The following is a 24,873-nucleotide window of genomic DNA, read 5'->3' as shown; positions in this document are numbered from 1 at the left end:
GGGTAGAAGTTGCACTCAGTCAATGATGCCGTCTTGATGGATTGTCAGGGAAATGTGATTCTCCGTGGGCTACCAACTGACACAAACGTAATACCACAAAGCCTACGAAAGCTGACGGAGGACTGTGTGCAGGCCTGTGACTGTACTCTGTGTTTGGATGTACTGTGCAGCAGAGAAAAACAACAACAGCTCATACATCTGGCGCAGCTCAATGAACTCTGGGGAGTAGATGTGACAAGACTGAAGATTGCCACCACCACGGAGCGAGCTGCAGCCACAAAACGCCAAGGTCAAGTCTGTTGGCTCAAATGTGCCACAGTGGTGGACTGACAACACAGAGAGAGCTTCCGCATGGATGGCTGCACAACATTTATTGAAAATCAATAGCAATATTTCAGTGGCAGCTACGTCAATAGAGTTTGGTCAGGTTTTATGCAGGTTTTCTACTAGTGAAAAATCAGAGTGGGTCAAAGGGTTTTATACTTTACAGATATTCTGTTCTTTCTTTCTTTGATTTTGGTGACACCTTTGTAATAAGAGGTCATGTTTCACCTAAAATGTTAGACAATGCTCTTTGTGGCTTTTTACTTTTGTTTTCTTATCAGTGGTGGCAGAAGTTCTTTCTAAGGAATTTCAGGGCTGTTTGTCTTCAGGTAGTTTTTATGTTTCTGTGCCCACTAGTGGTCAAAAGCGATAAATGTAGCTTTCAGAAGCAATATCACAATGTATAAATACTCTATTACAGCTGAGGCCAGCATCTAAATGTTTACTTTTGTAAAACACACAAGTAGGCTTTTAACAGCACAATGTAGGCCTGCTAAAAATCTAAATGAAAAGTACAACTTTTTTCATTATTCTGTTTTGAAATGTAGTGTTGCAGAAGTCACAGTGATTAGCCTAGCAGTACACTGAAATACTACAGCAAAGTACAAGCACAGCTAAATTCTGCTTAAGTTCAGTACACTGCCTCTTAGATATTTACAATACAGTACAGTACATCACATATTGGAAACAAACTGCAGGATACGGTGAATAAGCTAAAGTCCCAATAAGGCGGTGTGTTTCTTTGTAAAATGACTACATACAGTATAGATCTGGTATTTTATTAAAAGTTGTGGTTTATTGTTTTTAGAGGTAACGGCAAAGCCCCACCTGCTGACAACATAAAAAAGTGTGGTTTTAGTAGTACTGAGTAAATTACAATTCTGGATTAAAGCTGCAGTAGGTAGAAAGAAAAAAAATGCCAGAATTTCAAGTAGAGTGAGACCTACTCCTGCAGCACTCCCTCTGTCTGCAAGCGCAGAACAGCCAATAGGAACGCTCTCTCTCTCTCTCTCTCTGAAGTGACCTGTGATTGGCCAAAGTCTCCCGTGACAGGCTAGATTTTCTAAAACCTGAAAACAGAGCCAAGAGGAGATTGAGAAGCTAGTTTTCTCTCAGACCACTTGAATTAGAATATTCTGAAAGGTTACTATGGAAATGATTAATATGAAATGTAATCTACAATATAATGTCAGTTGCTGATATCAGTGGCGCCGGCAGGATTCTATTTCGTAGTACGCACAAGGACTGCCCGCCCACCTGTCGGTAGGTTCCCACACGCACACGTGAATAGTCTATTACTCACCGAGCAAGCAAGAGAGTGCACTTAGAAAAGTCCTTATAAATAGAGTCTAATATATTGTGTTAATATGACTTTTCTGTAATGATTTTTCACAGGTGTTTTTCCGTATATTGTTTTTTTTGGATTAACAGAAATGTCTGTTAAAGGTGCAGAGGATATACTTTTAAGCCACTGCCAAATGAGTTGCTACAAAGCTAATTGAGACTATCAGCTCCACACAACTCTCTCTGTTTTTCTCAGTATGGCTATGTTCAGAAGATTGTGTCGTCTGATGACTTTCCCGCGCAGAAGCTCAAGTGAAGATAATGACCTCTTCTGAAGTGTTTTTTGAATCCTCCGTGTCCTCCTTGGCTACTAGCAACTGCGTGGAAGAGGGGTGGAGGACGATCACAGAAGGCTTGTATCATGGGGGTGACAGAAACTACGCACTATAGCTTTAACAGAAGTGTCTGTAAACTTAATGTAAAAGGTACTGGTAATTTTCTGCCAGGACTTTATCCGTTTTTCTACGAATGTTTGTATTACAGTGTGTTTTTTTACCGAAACAACACAACCATTAAATCTCTGCAGCTGACTGCACACATTTCAAATACCAGCCAACAGGCCGGCTTTACACAATCCTCATCGCAGCTCTCATACAGTAGCTCATATTTGCAAAAGAGTCATGCAGAAGGTCAAATAGACCGATAATAGCTTATGTGTGTGTGTATTACGTACGTTGTTATTTAGATTCACCTGTAATACAGTATTCATACATTGTTTAAATTGTATTTATTTATTTGTAGTGGGGAAGACTTCCCTTAGTGCAGGTAAATGTGTAGTGGACCTGAATGCCTTGGCCTGACTACTGGCCAACCCCCTAATCAGGGCTAGGCTACATAAGTCACTTGTGCTCCTTTGTCCTGTCTCTGCTTCCTGATCTGTCCCTGCTGTGGCTGAAGGCTAGTGTTTGTTGCCCTCAGGTATGTGAAAGACACATTTCTTGTATTTCCAAGTTAAACAGTTGGTAGTTAATCACCTTTTTGTTTAAAGCCCTACCAGGAGACTCTTGTTGTCCCTCTTGCCCTGGGAGATGATTTTGATCCCTTTAATGTCCCATCTCTGTGGTGGTGAGTAAGTCAATGGAATTTTAATATAGACATTGAACCTGGTTAATTGTATTTTCCCCTCCTTTCCAGTCTCCTCTTGCCCTTATATTACTACTGTTTTGCCATAATTGTGTATTTGTTTGGTCTAAGTTTGCCCATTTCTTAGGGGCATCCACACGGAGACGCTTTTTGATGCAAACGCACGTTTAGCATCGTTTGGGCAGATCGTCCAAACGAGTCCTGTAAACGCACTGCCTGAAAACACACTTTTTTGAAACCTGGTCCCAGGGTGAAAAAATTCAAAAACGGCTCCCTTTTGGCTTTGTTTGTACGGTAAAGCCGCATACGTGCGTATCTATGATGTCATCGCCACACCCCTCGACCTCTAACGTTATGTAGCTAACGTTAAACATCACTAAAGTAACTGGCGCTCCAGCAGGGATGTAACGTTATGGTTAGCTGTTTATAAAGTGGACGTAGACAACTTATCAACTAGCTAGCTAATGTGTCTGCTTATCAACTCCTTGAACGGATTATAGTAACTTTTAGCATGGCTTATTGTAGAAAGGCTACCGCAAGAAAAATGTGTAGATTATCAAAAAGACATTGCAGAATTACAAAATAAAAAGCAATCCAACAGCACATTATACAATGTAAACAAAGACACGTTTTCTTGCGGAGGCCTTTATAAAATGAGCAGTGGTGAAAGTTACTATAATCTATAATGTTATGATCAGGAGTGACTGAAGACTATGCTCTCCTTCTCCGTTTTTGGTGAATTTCTGTAGCAGAAACAGCACCACCTATAGGCCTGGAATATGACTTAGCGTGTTGAGTCATATACAAATGGATCCGTTTGGACACATTCTTTTTTGACACGGTTCCAGGGAAGACGGGGAAAAAAAAAGATTGTTTTGGTATGTGTGGACGTGGTCTTAGTTTCAACATTTGGTTTAGTTCTGTTTTGACTTTATCTAGTTTTGCCCATTGGTTCTTATTTTTTTTTTGTCTTTAGCTTGTGTTCATTTAGTTTAGGTTTGGCTTTCATTAATTGTACTGCCCCTTTATTGTTGGCTTTTTGTGTGTTTTCTTTATATATTTAACTAACTAGGTATATTTGTTTAATGATTTTAGTTTATTTCTCTAAGAGCAGGTTGCCATCTTGTTTGGAGGCTAGGCACCCGTGGTGAGGTTCCTTCACTGTTTTAGCATGTGAATAATTGCACAGGGATACAATATAGACTGTACAAGTTTACTGTGAGGATTGCTCAGATTTGCTGTGTTGCACTTAGGTGAGTAGCGGTGGCACACCGGCACACTCCTCAGTAGTCTGCCTCTCCAGAAGTGGCATCTGCTTGGTTTGGTTATAGGTTATTTTGGATTTAGTTTTTAAGACTTATTTTAACATTTGTGTAATAAAGAATAATTTACCTCACCAATTTAGGAACTTTGTTTATTAACCCTTTTTTTTAAGCCCCTGCCTATTTTGATTCATCTTATTAGAAATAAAAACATTTGATATACTTTGAAACGCGCCTCTGCCTCATCAGTAACGGACCTGTGTGCCTTTCTCTCCAGTTTCTTCAATTAATCAATGTTCACATAGTATTTCCTAGGGTGCAATTCCCTAGGTGGCGTTGTCTGTCCTTTCATTCAAATTCTCCCCCTTATTAGTGACGCTTGCCACATATTTATACATTTATGACATAGCATATGTCAAATTGTAATGTGTTTTCTTTTTTTTTTTGTTCTTGATTTGCTTGTGTGCAAAGTAACTGTTGCCCCACCATTTTTCCAACTAAAAATGCCACTGGAAAAGTCTCTCGTAACATTAAACTGCCCATATTATGCTCATTTTCAGGTTCATATCTTATATCAGAATAGGTCTACATGGTTTAATTTTCAAAAAACACCATATTTGTTGTACTGCACATTGCTGCAGCTCCTCTTTTCACTCTGTGTGTTGAGCTCTCTGTTTTAGCTACAGAGTGAGGCATCACACTTCTGTTCCATTTTTGTTGGGAGTCACACATGCGCAGTACCTAGGTAAGGACTACTACCCAGTCAGAAGCAGAGTATGAGGGAGTGCCACGCTAGCAGCTAGGCGAGCATTATAACGTGTTACAAAGTGTAACGTTCGTCACAGAAGTAAAGGCTGGACTACAATTGAGCTGTTTCCAAACAGCTTCTTGCTAACAGCGCAGTGTTAATTTCTTTCTTCTGTTTGACAGCGCTGGAGGTGTAGATAAAAATGGTGCTGGTGTTGGTCCTGGCACTGTTGGTGGTTGTGCAAGTAGGAAGCCGAGACATGCTGCATACAGTAACTCAGTCCCCATGCCTATTACTGTTGGCAATCGACTGTTTGTTTTACAAAGACAAAGCCTTCATGTAGTACTGCCTGTTTACAGCTTGGGGGGATTTCCAAAGCATTACTTTCACAGGACTAAGTCACGTGCATCAGGGAATACTAACACAACGGTAATTTGAGTCTCTGCTAAAGATTACAACCACAGCACAGAGGCTGAGCACAATCCAAGGTTAGGCATAAATATTTAACAGTGACTCATTTGACACATTTGAATGTCGTGCTCGCCAGATCGCTTCATTTTCTTAACTCTTGTGACATCTGGACAGCTGAACTCCAAATTCCATGCTTGTCTTCCCATTATTCATCCCATCCTTGGGTGGATTCGACAGGAACTTGGGTTCACTCCACTGCTTAAAAAAAAAAAGAATAAAAGAAATCTGTTAAACGCTGGATTTATATATGCCATCAAAAGTCCATGTGCTGTCGGTTGTCATGATGTTAAAAAACTGGAACTTTTATTTAATAGAAGTGACCTTTGTAGTCCAAGGGTTTTTGCAATTTCTCGACTCGTCCTTGAAAATACATTCCCTGCAGTAATTGAATCATCAGGCACCAGTTATCTGCTACAGATGTGCTATCTTACAAAACTCAATTTGAAGGTGTGCTGTTGGCTGCACATAGCCAGACTATAGAAGGGCTTGGCTTCTGTAGAGGATTGCTCTTCCTTTGGTGATAAAAGGATCCCAGCTCGGATCATCGTGCACAGGGTTGCAGTAATCGTGCATTTTGCTTCACCGTCTACACTCAACACATTCTCACTCCCAGTGCGTCAGAAAGCGACGCTTGGTCAGGTACCTTTGGCGTTTGTTACTGACGCAAAAAAGTCTCCTTCAGCATCTCAGTCAGACGCAGTGCGGCTTTCAACTCATTTGCGATTGGTCGGGACTCTTGGCGTCACTTTTTGGTGCTCTGGGTCCGGAGCGATTTGGCGTCATTCAAAGAAAATGTCCATTTAACGGACATGCAAGGACATGAACCACTCCTGTGTTTGGCCCATCCACCACCCCAACCTGCCTCCTTATGAAAATCTACGGTCTTTTATACTAGTACTGTTGTTGCCCTAAATACTATGTCATCTTACAGTGCTGCAGTCGAGCTACACAATGAACAGAACTTTACTCTTAATTCGTCACATGCACACAGTACAATACAGTGATCAATAGATTTAATTACTGCATATGAGCAGCCAATCTTGTGGTTGAGGGGCGACCACTCTACCTCCGAGCCACAAGCCACCCTACAGTATGCCCGGTGCGTTCCATACAGACGCTAAAGGGAGTTCTCTGCGTCACTATTTGATGCTGAGAGACACTACCATTTTGTTAAATCACTTCGCCAAAACAATGCATACGTACATGTGAAGATTGGTGATGATTAAGATTCTTTGATGCAAAACTTGCGTATTAAAAACCAAAAGCTTTCGTTTTAGACGATTCTCCAGCTACATAAAAAGCAGACAAAGCACTCCGACTGCTCGCCAGATGGCCCACCCTACCTTTATGTGTATGGAAGTGACCGTCTAAAATCCTGTGTGCAGAGTGCCTAAGGCTCCACAACAGGGAAATTGCATTCTGATCAGTCCACTCCTCTGTGTGTTAGTGTTATACAACAGACTATTGTGTCTGGCATTTGCATTAGGGCCATGAAATTCAGCCACTGGCTTTCACTATGCAGCGCAATGAGACAACAGTAGGAGTTCTAGCTTATCTGTTGCCATGCTACAGCAAGATCACATTCACGCCCGCTCTTCAAAGCTGCTGCACAGCCCTTTTTTATTGAAATGCAAAAAGAAAAGAAGTGTGGTTACAATAAAAAAACATACTTCCTTTTGGTGTGTAGATTTGACATGAGGTGACTTTTAAGTACCAGAAGACAAAAAGAAAGCAGCGGCAACAACTGCAGAGTGACATGACAACCTAATGGACACGATATCTAAACACTGACTTTGAGGCAGCAGGTGTTGGGTACAAGGTGGAGTAACGTGCCTGCTATTGTGTGTGGCTGTATGTGAAGTCCTCTGTGTATCCATCATTATGGGCAGTGAATCAAGCAAGCAGGTGGGGGCTGTTGAGAAGAGGCCCACTGGGAGCCAGGCCTTGTCGGCCAGATAATAATGCGGACATCATGAGGGCAGGAGATAGGCTTTCCCCTTTTATAAGTGGAAGATGGGGGAGAATTTGCAGTGTCCCAACACAACAGGCTCACAGCCATTGATTGGTCCCTGGCCTGTCTTAAAAAGGAAAGCTTTAATGGCTTTTGTCGAAGAAAACAGACGACAGGGCTGTTTTTTTCCCGCAGAAAAGAAGCTCCATTATGCTTCAGAAAAAAGATGACGGTCCTATTTTAGTAATACCTGACATCCGTTGGGATACAGTAGAAGAGGTTCACATGGGACCTGCAGTAATTTAGCTTTTTTTCATCTACGCGACAACGGATGAATTCCTTTTTGATGTATTCTGATCTCATACAGCATGATTCATTGTTGATATCACATATGAAAGCGTAAAATCAGCAGGCCCTTAAGCAATGATTTCAAAGCACGTCCCATTTTTTTCAATGTATCGAGCTAAAACAATTATGCACTGGCATCAAAAATGTATTTATTTTCCAATATTTCCTCTTGCTTCAGATGTTTTCTGGCACTGGATACAGTCACTTCAAAAACTGAGACACTTCCAGAGATTGTCTCTCAGACATTTGCAAAAATTAAGTTTAGCAGATCATAGCCAGAAAAATAGGTTACATCAATCTCTTGAATTTGTAGCTTTCCACTGCTATAACTGTGCCTTTTTTATAAGTTAATTGCCTTGGCTGTCTCAACAGAGTGGTGACTGGAGTGTTGAACACAGAGCAGAGAGGGTAACATCAACAATCTGAAATGTTTACTGGGTTAGATCGTCATGTCATTTGAGCTTACAGTTGTAGACTAACTTTTCCATGTTTTACTCTCAGCGGAATTAGATAAATTGTTGTACTTTGGAAACCCACCGCACACATTCCCTCTCTGCAAGGCTGGAAATATGTTTTGCATTCATTACCCCCTGCTGGCAAGGACTTTAAAATATAATAGCTTTGTCGTGCTCTTAAGAGTGCATTTGGGTTCGTTGTCAAATCCAAGCCAATTTAGGCTCCTTTTGAACAGCTAGTACACATTAGAAATGCAGCAGCAGCTGCCGGGTGACCACGACTCTGTGGTATCCACGCCGTGCCAGGCTTTGCCGGACAATGGTCTCATCCTGAAATATGTCTCTGAAAATAGTGTTTTATGACCGAAAGCCTCAAGCCTGACAAACGCTGTGTAAAATGGCTTGTAAAGATTTTTCCTTTTACAGTCGTCTAATGTTAGTTGTTTTTTTTTTCTTCTGCTTTCATTTTTGAAATATTTTGACCAATTGTTGAAGTTATGTCCAGAAATGTGATTCATTTTGAAATCCTTTTTTGCTGCCATAGACATGAAAAATGTTGTGTCGTGGAGTTGTAACATTGGTGATTCTTTGTCCTCACTGCTGTTAGATTTTCTCCAAGTTCAACCCAGCAGCATCAATGACTCAAAGGGCGCCGATCCTCACACTGTTATTTCTCCTCTTGTCTGCAGCGAAGCCGCAGCCGCAGGGTCCCCTGGGAGGCGTTATCGGGATCCTCGGAGGTGTCGTTGCCATTGGACTCATCGCCGGCGTGGCTGTTACTGTTTTCATGGTCCATCGGCGGCAGCAGAAGACCCGCACTGAGACAGATAATGACCTGTGAGTACCAAGCCTCTGCCAGAGAATATTGCAGTGGGGGTTGGACAGGTGGTAAGATTAGGTGTGCATTCTTGTCAGCCCATGGGAGAGAAACCCTTTGAAAAAGGAAAAAACACTTTTTTTGGGGGAGAGTTAGTGGTCGGAGACAGAAGAACACACTGTAAACATGTCGCTGCTTCCTTGTCATTCATTCCGATAGCTCAGAGGTGCCCAAATTCTTTCATATGAAGTGCCAAAATGTATCTGGATGGAAGGCCAGGGGCCAAAAATAAATGTTGATGTTGAAGAATAACGCAATTCTTGTAATTCTTCGTAGATACAACTTACTTATTTAATTAGCCTAGTGACGTTAACCAGCACCATGCTTTACATTGCCGTAAAACTCAGATTAGAGCTCCATAAAATGTATGAGGAGTATGTAACTATGTTCCGTAGTCATTACGGTTAGGATTTTACAGCACTTTAAAAATAAGAGGAGAATAAGCATGAGCATGTCAAATGCCATGGCAGGCCAAAACCAAAGGGAGCACGGGCCAAACTTGGACCGCGTCCCCAAATTTGGCGGCCTTGCAAATACCTGATCTCCTTTCCTATAGGTCACTTCATGAAAAATAATCTTATAGCACCGAGGCTTAAAAAAAGTTTACTATCGCTGATACAATCAATGATTATCATTGAAGCGGCACTTATTAAGTCTGCCTGATTGTAATGTGGGCTGTAGTGAACCCATTTCCCATAAATATGATTGTTTTTAATCAGGACTGATTGCAGGAGCTTGTGCTGCAGTCTCTTCTTGGGAAAGCTTCAACTCTGTTGGATTGTTACGACATCATCAGGAAGTGAAGGAGATTTTTTATTTTTTGGGAGATTTTTGAGTATGCAGCAGGCCCAGAGGTTGGGCTGTCTCGAAATGTTATTTGGAGAAAAATTGTGGAATTATGCAAATTAATTTGATTTGAAACAGCAGATCAACAATTGGATGATTGGGCTAAACCTAAAACCCAATGCAGTTCAGCATGGAAGAATGATGCAAACATGATTCTGATATTGATCTGCTTCTATCAAATCTGACGCTGAGGTGGTAGTTAAAGTCTGAACCTTGCAAAAGCAATATTTGTAGGCCATTTAAATTGAACTCAGACTGTGTTTTAGAATGAATGCGTCGTTGAATCACTTAAGCCAGTCAAAGTTAAAAAGCTAGATTTAAGGACCTTGTACCTCTGCCACTCTCTCTACTCTTGCCGCCCTTCCTCCAGCCAACCAGGTAATTATGTTCTGCCTACAAACCAGGGGCCATGGCAATTTTAAACAATTGCCAGCTGCTGCCCGTACACAGAGGGGAAAACAGAAGTTGCAGAGGATGCAGCTGAGGAAAACAAGAAGCAACAGAGCTTTGTGAATCTAAACTATCTTCACGTGTTATTCCAAAGGTGATAAAAGTCTCTGCCATCTGCTTCGGAAGAAATCTGTTTTCTACAAAGAAGGAAGCAAGCATTCAAGTTGAATATTGCTTAATGGCTTTGTTTAAAACACCTGGTTGCCAGGGTTTCCATGATGCCCTTGGCTATGCTACCTATACAAGATGCAAACACATCTCCATGGAAATGGTGCTGTTGTGTCTGCAGGGGTTGGCTATCTTCCTCCCTGGGAATATTACCAACAGATCTGAGGTTGGGGGTGTGCAGAATCTGGCTGAGGGTGCACATGAGCCTTTAATCAACTCACATGATGAGATTACATGATGATGCTTATTTTAGAGGTCCCCCCCCATTCCAGAATCTCATAATTGATTCGATATTCAAAGCAGAGATGCTAACATCAAGCAGCGGCGAGACGCTCTGCCAGGTTCCTGGCCTCGGCGACTCCTCATGCCGCTCGCAGGTGCTCAGCACTTGCAAAAAAAAAAAACTATTCCAGTGCTGGTTCCATGGTATCAGCATTTTGGATAATCGTCATGGAAACATTTATTGGCCATGTGACAAGTGCTGGAAGATTGGCAGAACAGGCAGCCAAGTGACAGTACTCTGATCCAATGTGAATCACAATTGTCAGATTGACAGCGCTCTAGCCCAATAGATTGGGAGGGGAGGCACCGGAGGGGCAATCATAATTCAGGGGGGCTGGTGGCACCCCATGCTCCCCCTTCTAGCTCTGTCTCTGCAGCAGAAGCCAGGTAGCACACTGCTTCTACCTCTCAGAAATGTTTTTCAAGACAAGTGAAGCACACCGACTCTTACCTCTCCCATTGCTTTCTGTCTCTTTCTCCCTCCCTGCTAATCTATCTTTCTTTCTCACTCTGATGTCAAAGTAACTGCTCTCTGTTTCCCACTCCCCTCCCTCAGCATTGCTGTTGCTGCTGTGGCTGATAGTTGTGTGACACAGGCTCCAGAGAAGCCAGAGTCCCCCACAAGGAAAGTAGAGGCACCTGACCCCAGTCTATCCCCCGCTGAACCCTGTCCTCCTGGATCCTCTATTCTATTACCTGCATGTAATGGTGGCTTGCAAGTCACATACTTGAGCACACCATTGTGAGCGCCGAAAGCGGAAAGCGTTCACCGACATGATTACTTACTACACATTCACACCGGACTTGACATCTGAAAATCTTGATTTTTGAGGAATTTCTGTTTTTCTTTTGATAACGCTCAACAAAGTGAGACGTTTGAAGTGAGTTTCAAACATCTCTATGTGGTGCGTGACAACAACAACAAAACACTTTCAGCTCGAACAACTAAAATGAAACTCATTGAAAACCGTGCCAAGATAAATAATGATTTAATAAACTTTATTAAAAGTCTTAAAATGAAACATCCAGCTCCATTTGGGGTTTATCTACGGAAGAGGATTAGGGCCAAATGAGAAATGTATTTGACTTCTGAGTTTAAAGTCAGAAAAAAAAATGTTTTTTTCCATAATATTGAGTTTAAAGTCAGAATTCTGAGTTTAAAGTCAGAATGAGGACTTTAAACTCATTATTCTGAGTAAACTGACATAACTCTGCGGAGAAAAAAACTAAGAATTCTGACTTTAAACTCAGAACTCAAATACATTTTCTTTTCACATGTGGCCCTAATCCTCTTCCGTATTTATCAGATCGGGGAGCTTGAACGGAAATTTTCGACGAGATTAAAAGATTGAACGTACGTCAAATTGTCAATCCGAGGGGAATCTGTAAACTTACAGAGGCTTTGTTTTACATGAGCTACAACGCACTGATAATGTCTTTGTTAACAGACAACACTGTGCAACCTCCACCCCTCTGCCTCTTGCTCTCTCTCCCATGCTTTGTGTGCATGATTGTCGTCAAATATGCATGACAAGAGTCATAGTCGTGTCAGTGCTGTTTAACTGTTGTTGTTGTTGTTGTTGTTGTTGTTGTTGTTGTTTCCTACCTGTAGCTCGGCATGTAATGCTCAACGTAGTGAGATGTGACTCATAGCCTAAACTGTCCAGATGAATATCTGTGTCCATTTTCCTGTGGCATGTCATCAAACATGTTCAGTGTCTTATGAAGAAACTGTTTACTTATTTTATTTTTTTTAAATGTCTAATCATGTGAATGATTGTGTGTGTGTGTGTGTGTGTGTGTGTGTGTGTGTGTGTGTGTGTGTGTGTGTGTGTGTGTGTGTGTGGGGAGGGGGGGGGGGTTGTTTTAATGCAGAGAACCACTGCGAGAAATTCATAGTTTTATATGACGACAGGGTTAAAAGGGGAAGCATTTTGCCAGTTTAATTCTGCATGTTGATGAGCCGTTAATCAAGCCTGGCCATTTGATAACACGGCTGACTGCACCGCCAGTCACGTCTCTTGTTTGCCCTCACCAAGCAGCACATGATGTGACTTGAAATTGGTCAATCCTAATAAATCACTGGCCCTTCAGAGGCTGCACTGGCACAACAGTCAACTGATTATCAAAATAGATGGGCATTGTCAAAAAAGCGATGTTTCTCAGAATAATGTGTTCATCGCTCTGTCTTTTGCCCCGAGCGTGATGCATGACCTCCAAAAACGGCGGAAAGCGCTGCCAATCGCGGCGCCATTCCCCGGGCAAAATAAATCCACTCGCTAGTGTTCCTGACGTGCAGCTGCTGTCGTTGACACAGTTGCAAACACTCGCCGGAATAAATCACTCTGGTGCCAACTGCCTGGTCCCTATTTACAACAATATCTGAAAAGAATCACATGCAGAACGTTAAAAAAGGATGATGGATCGTGAGCGGAATGTCATCGTCAGCAAACAACATCAACGGTGTTTTCTCAACGTAGGTACAAACCCTTTCACCGTAGCGGTTAGAAATGATTTTCCAGGACTGAAATGTAGCCCCATTGTGACTTTGGAGGACACTTGAAATTACTGATAGACTCTACAGTGAAGTTAAAGTGAAGCACAATTTGAAAGATGATTGCTAGAGATATTGTTTGTATATTGTGTGTCCCGGCCACCAGTGTGTTTTTCACCATTGCTGTGTGGAGACCTTTTTCAAATGTGATAAATGGTAACTCATTGTCGGACACCTTCTTCTAGCTTCAAGCTGTAACCAAAGTAGCATTGTCATTCTTGTCTTTCTGAGTCATTGAACATGGACTTCCTGTACTAGCTGTGAATTGGAATCATTCACTGTTGTTTTTATGAGTAAAAAATGGTGCTTGGTTTCCTCTGTACAGAATGTTATACATGCAGTGCAACTGTCTATATCAATCACCTTTTAATTTCATGTTGGTTTGTATAGCAGTGTATGTAATCTAGCATAAATGCCCGATGGTGTTGAAAAAGGTTTGGAAACTGGCCCGCGTGTGTGTATAATTGCAAAGTTAAATGTTCCAAAAAAAAGAGCAAAAACCTTCCAACAACAGAAATCACTTTTTTTTTGGATAAACTTGTCAAAGAACAAAAACAGAAGTCATTTTGTTTTATTCTTGTTTTGTTCTTTCATCTCTTGCGAAAAAAGGAGTGAAGAGAAATACAAAAAAAGCCTGAGCTCTGCGGGGTAATTGTTGTCCGCCTTTTGAAAATATCGGAGCGAGACAAAGCATGAAAGTAATTGCCTCCCAAAGATCAAATCACATTTATCCCGTCTTGCAATTAAAAGTATCATTAGCATTTAAATTGCCAAATAAGATTGTGATCAACAGAAATCAATGAGAGCACCGAGGACGGGCTCAAACACTTCACATTGTTTTCCACGAGAGGGGCGGTATGGTCATATGGCGGCTCTTTTAATCCAAGCGCTTCTGGGGATGCAACACTTCACTTTCTCCCACATGCAACGGACAGCAAGAGTGTTTTCTAACTGTCGTACTGAGGGTCATCTTAACTCTGCCTCGTCGTTGCCAGCATTCCTAATAGAAAGCTCACTTTTCTTTCGTGAGTGCATTGTCATTTTCTTTTGCTGTAAGTCTTCCCTCGCAGATTACTCTTCTCAGTTTAAGGATTAGTTATGTTTTCTCCTCGCTATCCCCTTTAAATCTCCCCTTAAGCTGCCCTGAGCCTTTTGTAGCCAACAGAGCGAGGCGGAGCGAGGTCTTCAAGGTGGATGTCTGAGTGGCAAACACTGCAAACTTGAATGTAGCTTATGGTTCCCTGCCCGGTGCTTTCTGCTCCCCACAGGCCTGTGGCGCTTGTCAGCTTTCATTAGTGTCTGTGTCTCACAGAGCCAACACCCACATGCTGCCTGCATCCCATTCAGCTCTGAGGAAGTTGGTGTGTAAGCACACAGCTGAGATATAGATGCACACAGGGGGGGGGGTCAAGTTGAGTTGCATCTGACTAATGACGGCTCGAGCAAGCATTAAGCGCAAACCGCAGAATGAGTTTGATTGTAATGCAACACAGGGGGAAAAGAAAGCATATTGCACACACATTTCAAGTGGTGAATATCTTACCTCACCTATGGCATATCATAATAGAAACCACCTTAATCAATATTTAATGTTGCACAGTTTATCAACCCTTATTTTAACTGTTACTTACTCTTTATTTGGGTTGACAGTCTCTTGTACTTTACATCTTTTTATTCCCAATGGCAATTTTGGCTAGTCAAAAGGTTCCATCTCCACAGTTGTACGCTCAAATGCTAAGACAAGAGGCTGCATTATTTATATTTAACATTCACAAGAAGCAAGAAGAAATGGAAATAATGACATATATGCTTACAATCAAAGGCTAATCTTATTTAGCTTGAAAGCAAGTAAGCAAGTTATTTAATCTGGAGTTCGCCATTGTATTAGTTGTATTATTGTGAAGAATAAGCACTGCTGCATTTCAATTTCAATTGACTTTCAATTAGTTTGTCACATGCATTTGAGGTTATTCTATACAACTAGATTCCTGTTTTTCACTTGTAGCTTATTCTGTGTGCAAGATCCAAGATTCAAGATTCAAAATCCTTTATTATTCCCACAACAGGGACATTCACACTGCTGCAGCAGCAAGGGATAGGGGAACAAGTACAATACACTCTAAAGATAAACAAACAATAAATAGATGTAAGTAGAGAGAATAAATAGTAAAAATGTATTTCCAAATGCTGCATGCTAATTATAGGCTAGGTTTGAGCATGTTTGTGCTCATGCTGGAGAATTAGCAAAACACTATGACACTATAGTCAGATGTCCACATGCATTACTAACCTTGCACCATTTTTGAGTGCTCTGTCAATGGATATTTTCCCCCAAATTGCCCTGCACAAGAAATGGAGAAGCTGCTCTCAGCTGGAAAACAATTAAAACACGTTGAGGAAAATGTTCAGTTTCAGGAACATCTTAACAAACACAAAATGTAGTATAGTATGTATATGTAGGATATTTGAGGAAAATGCTTTGCTTTCTCTTGGGTCTGTTTGTTATGACTTTATCCATCCTTATCAGTAGTAATCATCACCTAGTTTTCTGCTGAGATCTGACAATATGGTGACATCATTAAAAAAATATCAGATGGGCCAAGCAACACAAACAGACAAACAATCACACAGGTTTTAGAAAAAAATCAGCATCATAACTGATAGAAATGATGGCCGGAAATAAGAAAATCATAACCAGGTTAGAATAAACCGGAGTTATCCTTTAGATACAGTCAAAGACGTCAGCATGAACACTCCCAGCAAAGAAAGGAGCTTCACACAGCTGGAGAAATGAAAACGAATTGCAGATTGAGATGAGACGGCTTCAGGAGCATCTCGGAAAACAAAACATCAAATAGCAAGTCTTTGGAAAAAACATTTAGCTCCCCCCTTTTTTTTTTTAAATGTTCAGTTAGCAATAGTGTTTCTTCATGTATTACTTCCAGTAAAAGACGGGGCATTATTGTCCTGCACACTAACAGACACAGAGTATTTTAAAGATGAGTGCTTTACAGTGTTAGTCTGTCGTATGGAATTGGGACACTATCTACTGCCACTTCATTAAACACTGACGGTACTTTTGACTCTGTTTTCCTGCTACTGTGTCAAGCCGTAGTGACAGCGTACACACTGACGGTCTCCTGAGGCTGCTGTTTGTGCGTAACGTGATTACAGACGTAGCTGAATTCAATCAAGAAAAGGGAGCTATGACAGGGAGGAAGTGGTGGTTGCTGGGTCGTAGTCATGAGACGAGGGAGTTTCTTCATGTCGGATCAGATTTGATAAACCCACTCTGCATATGGGTGCCCCCCAACACACAACCTATTTGAACAGGCTCCTTCACAGAATGTGCAACGAAATGCAATCATCGAAGGTCTTATGAAGATGTGGCAGGCTCTGAATGCAAATGCTGTATCATATATAAACATGGTATGATTTCATCCTGCTTGAATGATTCCAACGTGAAGATGTGCGACTGATTTGCCTCAAAACTAGGGCTGTCAGTTGATTCAAATATTTAATGGCGATTAATCGCATGGTAGTCCATAGTTAGCTTGATTAATCGCAAATTAATCGCACATTTTTTATCTGCTCAAAATGAACGTTAAAAAGGGATATTTTTCAGGTTTGTAATGCTCTTATCAACAATCAATGCTCTATCAATGAGAGCAGATACAAATAACTAAAAATGCTTGCTTCATGCAAATGTTTATTACTGTTGCAACCCTCCAAAACAATGACAAATACTGTCAGTGGTGGCTCTCGAAGGCAACTCATATGCGCAAATTATTTCAAGCAGACCCTCGTCCTCTACAATTTTATCGGCCTGCAAGCTGTAGCTACCTATTTAGCTATCGCTGTTAAAAGTGTGTTGCTTGTAGAGTTGTCCAGGCGTCTCCGTTGTAAACTATCCAGCGTGGTGTGCCTTTGGCCAGGGGGAGGGGGGGGTTCTCTCCATCCGCCGTATGGTATCCAACGGTAGCGAGTATTATGAAAGACCGAAATGCCGCGCAAAGATGTTGGTTAGGGTGGTGGATGGGTCAAACAGCACAGGACTTTCACCCAGGAGACCGGGGTTTGTGTCCCGTTCTTGTCCCGCGTGTCACAGAAACGTACATTTTATAACCCCGCCCACCATCTTTCAGTCAGTACGTCCCAACACACGCTAACAGGAGACTGTTAGCGTGATTAACAAATGCCAAAGGACGCCAAGAGTCCCGACACTTTTAGCGTGAATAACAAACGCCAAAGGACGCCAAGATTCACAACGCTAAAGGAGACTTTTAGCGTGAATAACAAACGCCAAAGGTACATGACCAAGCGCCAAATCACAGATTGTGTGGGTGTTAATCGCGCGTCAACACAAATTAGTGGCGTTATTATCTAATAACTCATCATCATTGCGTTCATTTTGACAGCCCTGCTTAAAACGCAATAAATATTGTGTTGAATGTTGGATGATGCTGCATTTTCTTTTAATGAAATGACAGGTCTGAGCATGACGTTTCCATCAGCTATTCGTTTCAGCTAATTAAAGAAATGTAATTTGGTGTCTCAGTGTATGCACAGGGATAGCAGAGGCTGACACTCACACTTTGTCTCATGCATTTCTTGAAAGTAAATGATCTTGTTGGCTGTCACAGCTTTTCTCTCTCTCACCTCTATCAGAATCCAGTCAATCATCGGCAACGCATTACAATACTTTTTTAATGAGGGCGCTGCTGCTGTAGCTGCGGAAACCACGTTTCCACAAGACTCATAATTATCCGTCTCGGAGAAAATGGATGCTCTCTCATCTGAAGGCTCTGCGACAGCAGAGGTTACTGTGTGGTGTCTTTCTGTGTGTTTGCTGTGCCTCTGTGCTGCAGGCAGGCTGAAGAGGGTGCCACATGGCACGGCAGCCCTGTCTGGAGACAAGGTGATACGGACTGGAAATAATGAGCGTGAAAGAAAGAGTTAAGAGGTGCACTCATGCACACATTTTCTGCACATTAAAATGCCGGCTTGGCCTTGCGGAAAGGTCATGTTATTCAATAAGGATGTGAACCAGTGCGAATGGGAGGCAGGAGGAGCCGGAGATAATGCATGTAGGTACACAGCTCAGTGTCTGTGCTCCACTTCATTATCTTTGATCACTCCTGATATCATGTCAGAATGCAGCAGATGACATCTGACTGCCAGCGTGTTGCAGGGAAGGGGTTTTCTTTGTAACGATTTGGTAGCAACAACCCCTCTGCTTCCTTGTCTGAAATAATTATCCAGATGCACTTCAAACAATTCCAACATCAAGCTTTCAATTACTGCTGTCTTTTCTCCGCTCTCAATTTAATTTCCCCTTTTTATTATCATAGCCAAGACTGTGTGCCGGGTTGGCCTTTTTATCTCCAGTGAAAACTTCATTCTCTGTGTGAAGGAAATAGCTGTTTGCTGTTCCTGTTAATGGCAGCATGTAAATGAGTACAGGTGTTCAGCTGTCGAGGCTTTGTTCTTCCCCAGGTGTGTCCACAGAGGGGTGGGGCGGGTGCCTTGGGATTAGGGGGTGTTATTGCCAGGGATCCAGGGAAAGGTGGAGAGCAGAAGCCGCCTGCTGAGCTCTCTGAGCCACAGCTCAGGATGACACGTCAATCAAACAGTGGCTGCACAGTGGGCGGGCTGTGTGTCCGCGTGGTACTCTGAAAGAGGCTCAATCCACCCTGAGGACTTGACTCACACATGCCCTTCTCCCTGCTCCCCTATACTCCCCCCATCCCTATCTCCTCACCTCAGTGTCCAATTACAGCCCACTCTCATTAGCACAGTGTCTCTCCAACGAGAGCCTTTGAAAGGGCAGGGAGAAGGGCTGCCGCCGCAACAAAGCCACCAACACCAGATCTATCAAAATCCGAGGAAAGAGTGAAAAAGGCAAGTGCAGGCAGGACTTCTCATTATAGAGTGCTGTAGTAGGTGAGGGACGTGAAGAGTGGCGATCCCTTACTGTGCTGAGTGTCATGTTATCTTCTCGCTCTCTTAACAGGACCGACCTCCCACCCGCCCACAAGCCAGCCCCTCCCCCGCCTAAAAAGAAGAACAGTGACATGAAGGGACACCTGACATCCGATGACATCCAGGTAAGAGCTTCCTGCATCGCCTCCTCTTTTCTTAATCTTGTCCACTCTGGCTGTTCTGACACAAAGTCGGAGAACTTTCCAGATTTCTGTCTCACGTTCTTGCACACTTTTGAGTGAAATGTTGCCAATTTAAGCATTTTAAAAAAATTTATGAAAACCAAGTCAGAACCATAGACTGTATATAAAGATGGACGACGCGTCTCCACTGCCTCCCATTGTACAAAAGTGAAGCCCAGAAGTATCCCAGATACAGGCGCTGCCATTTTGTATAATTGTGGAGCCAGAGACTGCGCAGTAGTAGTCTATATCCACAACCTTTCACTTCCGGGATTGCTCTGTTGCCGCCGAAAATGTCACCGTATGTCATTCATTTCGGCCGGATGTCCGTTACCTTTCTCTTTCTTTCTATTCTAATTTTAAACTCCGGTGGGCTTATGAGGACTACGGTTAACTGCCCCTCAGATCTCGGCAGGGTAAATCCAGACAGCTAGCTAGACTCTCTGTCCAATCTGAGTTTTCTGTTGCACAACCAAAACTACTTTTGAACGTACACGTTCCACCAAAACAAGTTCCTTCCCGAGGCTATTTTGCAGAGGCCCCGTGGGTCCGTCCAGCGCTTAGCGCCGCCCAAGACGATTGTGATTGGTTTAAAGAAATGCCAATAAACCAGAACAGTTTTTCTCCCATTCAGGAATGCTGTGTGGACTAGCCAGACCTTCCCCTGCAGCGCTTTGGAGGAAGGTCTGGAAATGCGAGACTAGTGCAGTAGTGATTGAGCGGTATCGAAGTCCCGCCCATACGCCCGCCCGACCAATCACAAGTCAATCATGAGGTTTCTAATAACTAATCAAAACCAAACTTATCAGAAGATGAACACTTTAGCAAACATTGGCATGATCAGAACTACCTAAAATGAAAGAAAGCATCTTTGAGAAAAATGTATTTGACGTGTGCTTTGATTCTTCAGTTTAGCTCGTGTCCCATCCGCTAACAAGGAGGGGGCGGGGTTAATGACCTATACTGCAGCCAGCCACCAGGGGACGATCCAGATGTTTTGGCTTCACTTTTGGGGAGCTGTCAAGCCGTCCATCATTATACTCAGTTTATGCTCAGAACATGCACAATTATGTTCATAAGACAGCTATCATAATATATGTATCATAGCTTTATCTTTTCTTCTTCTTGAAAATGGATTTTATTCTATATCACTTTATGGTCCAAAGGTATTTGTGGGAATCCAGTGAAATGTTTTATTAAGAAAGGGCTATTCTTTCTCATTCTTTCCCATCCCATAAAGCTGCCCAAGTGTTTCTCGTCCTCTCATCGCAGACTTCCTTTAACAACCATGTTACAGCTTCAATATCTAAGTATAGAAATGTCTCAATCTCCGAGTGAAGCCAGTAACATGTACTGTAATTACCAATCTGAAGCTAATTAATTTCTCTCTTAATAAGTAAAGTAATGGTAAGTGGGTCATCTTTGACATATAAATACTGACCTCACACTGCAGCATTAATATTAATAAGTACCTTGTTGTTTGTGCTGGGAAGCAGTTTTTATTTCTGGATTGAACACTGTGTGCGTTATAATCAGCCCGATTCCTATTGGGTCAAGAGATATAGCAGTATTCTCAGATCACTGATCTGGTGCGAAAAGGAAAAACACTCACACTTTCGCAAAGACCTGTGTTAAGTCCTGGGCAGTGGGACAGTTTTGTTGGACAGACATGCAGAGTTTGGAGCAGTTGCATGAACAACACGCTTTTGAACGTACACATGTTCCATCCAAATAAGTTCCTTCCCGAGGCTATTTTGCAGAGGCAGCGTTGCTCCATGCTGTGTGGACTAGCCAGACCTTCTTCCAGCGCGCTTTATAGGAAGGTCTGGTTTTCCCTACCTTTATAATACTTAGGCGCTGCACCCAAGCCATTTCTGGCACCGAATCAGTACTGCATAAAGCAATTCCTAGAAGTTCTTGGTTTTGCGTCAACCTTCCCAGTGCGGCTGCTAGAGTTTAGCACAAACAAGTGCAATAGTAGTGTATTTAATAGTACTGTATGTACACATCATAGGTTGGGTACAGTGTGCATGAGTCAGCAGAGGCTGCAGAGAGTTTTCTCAGACCTTTATTGTTGTCAAGGACTGTAGTATTAAGTAAATTGGCTGTTCCAAATTGGGGAGATAAAGTGGGGAACAAAACAAGTATTAGAATCCGAATAATTGAAGATTCACCTAAGCGCCGAGTTGACCACCACATATCAGCACCGCTGAGATTTGAAATCCAATTTTTTGAGACTCTTTATTGCTCCAGGGTCAAACTCTGGGCAGAGAAGGTGATGGAGAGAAGGGGAAGTAATGTGCTCTCCTCCCTACACAACTACTGCAGAGGAGTACACGAGCAAGGCACCTAATGCCACGCTCACTGGTGATTAGTGGACAGATGAGGCTGTAATAGACACTTTACAGGATTTAATGTCTTCCATTTTATGGATGTAGTTGCTTTAGAAGAAGCTGCACGTTCAGCAAGCTTGCATCTGAAAAAAAAAAAAGTAAGCAAAAGAAAGAAATATCACAGCAGGTTCATGACATGATGGGTAAAGCATGCATGAATAAATAATACTCACTGATGCATACACCATAAGCATTACTGTTATACAAGTAGACGTGCAGAACAAAATATCCTCTATGTGACCAAAAATAATTTTTAAAGGTTCAAGCGTTCAGCTTTTGTAGTATCTGTGGCTGTAATTCATTCAGCAGGTCATGACACAACAATGGCTGCACATTCAACATTCATTCATCACCCGGAACAGTGGAACAGTTTCCAAGTGACCCATACACTCAATGTAAAAAGAAGTTGTTATCTTGATCCCTATTCTCACGGGATTAGTATCATCTGGGGACCTTGTGTGATTTAGAAATCCCTCCCCCCCACATGTGATTTTCCTGTGGCGCATTCACACTGGATAAGCGAAGCCTGCTTTTACTTGAATTTGAACCGAGAGTTGCCTACCCAGAGGAGCGCAGAGAACAGCCCGGTAGAGGTTACCAGAGGCTTAAAAGACAAAGCCGGTTGGCCATGAAAGGTGGCGTCTGCAGCCCCCCACCATCCCAAATCCGTCTTCACGAGATGGATAAAAAGGCGCACAGGAAATAAAAACCATGAAAAAAATTATATACGACCCTGCCAAATCACAGACATGTTGATTCGCACGGGACTAATATTATCACAGGACCTCGGTCCTATGGTAGGTCATTCGCGGGATTAAGATCACAGACAACCTATGTAATTATTACAAATGACTAGAGGTCACCAGGTAATACTAATCCCATGCGAATAGGGCTTTAGTTATGATAATCTGATCTACAGTGGGGCAAAAAAGTATTTAGTCAGCCACCAATTGTGCAAGTTCTTCAGGATTTTTAATGAATTTATTTGCAAATTATGGTGGAAAATAAGTATTTGGTCAATAACAAAAGTTCATCTCAATACTTTGTCATATACCCTTTGTTGGCAATGACAGAGGTCAAACGTTTTCTGTAAGTCTTCACAAGGTTTTCATACACTGTTGCTGGTATTTTGGCCCATTCCTCCATGCAGATCTACTCTAGAGCAGTGATGTTTTGGGGCTGTTGCTGGGCAACACGGACTTTCAACTCTCTCCAAAGATTTTCGATGGGGTTGAGATCTGGAGACTGGCTAGGCCACTCCAGGACCCTGAAATGCTTCTTACGAAGCCACTCCTTCGTTGCAGGTCATTTACTAGGTCCCCCCATGTGGTTCTGGGATTTTTGCTCACCGTTCTTGTGATCATTTTTACCCCACAGGGTGAGATCTTGCATGGAGCCCCAGATCGTGGGAGATTATTAGTGGTCTTGTATGTCTTCCATTTTCTTATAATTGCTCCCACAGTTGATTTATTCACACCAAGCTGCTTACCTATTGCAGATGCAGTCTTCCCAACCTGGTGCAGGTCTACAATTTTGTTTTTGGTGTCCTTTGACAGCTCTTTGGTCTTGGCCATAGTGGAGTTTGGAGTGTGACTGTTTGAGGTTGTGGACAGGTGTCTTTTATACTGATAACAAGTTCAAACAGGTGCCATTAATACAGGTAACGAGTGGAGGACAGAGGAGCCTCTTAAAGAAGAAGTTACAAGTCTGTGAGAGCCAGAAATATTGCTTGTTTGTAGGTGACCAAATACTTATTTTCCAGAGGAATTTGCAAATAAATTCATTAAAAATCCTACAATGTGATTTTCTGGATTTTCTTTTCTCATTTTGTCCCTCATAGTTGAAGTGTACCTATGATGAAAATTACAGGCCTCTCTCATCTTTTTAAGTGGGAGAACTTGCACAATTGGTGGCTGACTAAATACTTTTTTGCCCCACTGTACAAGGTTAAATGATGAACCAGAAAAGTGTCTTTAGTCTGGCCTTCCTCCCTTCAGCTGACAAGGTCCTTTCCCAAAAATCTGCCAATCCAACACAATGAGCTGTTTCTCTAAAAGACACTGAGATCATCAGCCTAAGTACAGCTGCCAGGCAATTTGTAATCAAATCACAGTTCTATTTATTGTTCACAATGGTCCGATTTGTGGAAGACACAAGGTTACCATACCTTTGCTCAATCACTGAAGAGAGTGAACTATAGTCTTTCATGACAAATCATAACAGTGACGGTTATGAGAGCCATAGACCATTTCAAATGGAGCGGCCAGGTTTGGGCCACATCCAATTTTAGGGGTACCAAATATATTAAGCACAAGTGTTACATTCCACCAACCCTCCATAGGTTTGGTTCTACAAAAGACTAACAATAAACGCAAGAATACTCATTTAGTGTTAACCCACATTTTATTTATCGCTGCACATATTATCACCTATTTGGGGATATAGATGGTGTTAAAAATGTATGAAAATATTTGCCACATTTAGGGGAGTGCTGCAGGGGGGATCGAGGCTACGCTTGCCTATCTATTAAAGGGCCACAGGGAGAAGTAACAGGTAATGCAGTATACCCTATTACTGAAATTGGAAGTTTAAAAAAGTTGGATATTACAGCTTCATTTCAGAATAGGATGCTAGGTGACTTGGCTGGCCTGGAGAAATTGGCAGCAATGATTTTATCATTGCCCAGTGCACAGAGCAAAACCGTCAGCCAAAGCATCAACATCTGCGCTTGCTGCCTCACAACACTTGGGGTATGCCGCTTTGAGATGGACCCAAACCGAGCCAAACACATGCCGAGCATCCAGGAGGCTGATGTCTTTATGCTCCGAACAAACCTTTCCGCCAGCTAATTGCATACAAAGTCTGGTGCTCAGCTCACCGTTCTATGACTCAGCTATTACATTTTTCACATTTTGTAATGTAATATGAAATGAAAAGCTCACCCCAACCTAACCATATGGACAGCTATTTCTGAGTGTGAGAAAAAAAGTGGGGACAGCATTTGGCAGCCTTTTGATCCCTCAAATTACACAGCACAGAGGCGCAGACAGAAAATGCACTGTTCAACATCTATTATATGAATCTCACCTTTATTGTGTTCATAACGTCGTTTGTTCTGGGCGATGTTGATTTCTTTCACTCACTTTTATTTCT

The 24,873-nt window shown here is 42.2% G+C and overlaps 1 protein-coding gene across 2 annotated transcripts in view; it reads left to right on the top strand.

Moving 5' to 3' along the window:
• The window catches only part of LOC144515244 (uncharacterized), a 92,772-nt gene that overhangs the window by 29,935 nt on the left and 37,964 nt on the right, over nt 1-24,873 (top strand). For both annotated transcript variants that reach the window (XM_078245913.1, XM_078245914.1), the window contains exons 2-3: nt 8,676-8,823; nt 19,177-19,270. In XM_078245913.1, coding sequence (XP_078102039.1) covers nt 8,676-8,823; nt 19,177-19,270 — 242 coding nt within the window. The remainder of the gene's footprint in view (nt 1-8,675; nt 8,824-19,176; nt 19,271-24,873) is intronic.

The sequence above is a fragment of the Sander vitreus genome, chromosome 3 (assembly GCF_031162955.1).
Source record: "Sander vitreus isolate 19-12246 chromosome 3, sanVit1, whole genome shotgun sequence".
NCBI classification, from domain to species: domain Eukaryota; kingdom Metazoa; phylum Chordata; class Actinopteri; order Perciformes; family Percidae; genus Sander; species Sander vitreus.
The sequence above is the reverse complement of the archived record's forward strand: the minus strand, read 5'-3'. Positions and strand labels throughout refer to the sequence as shown.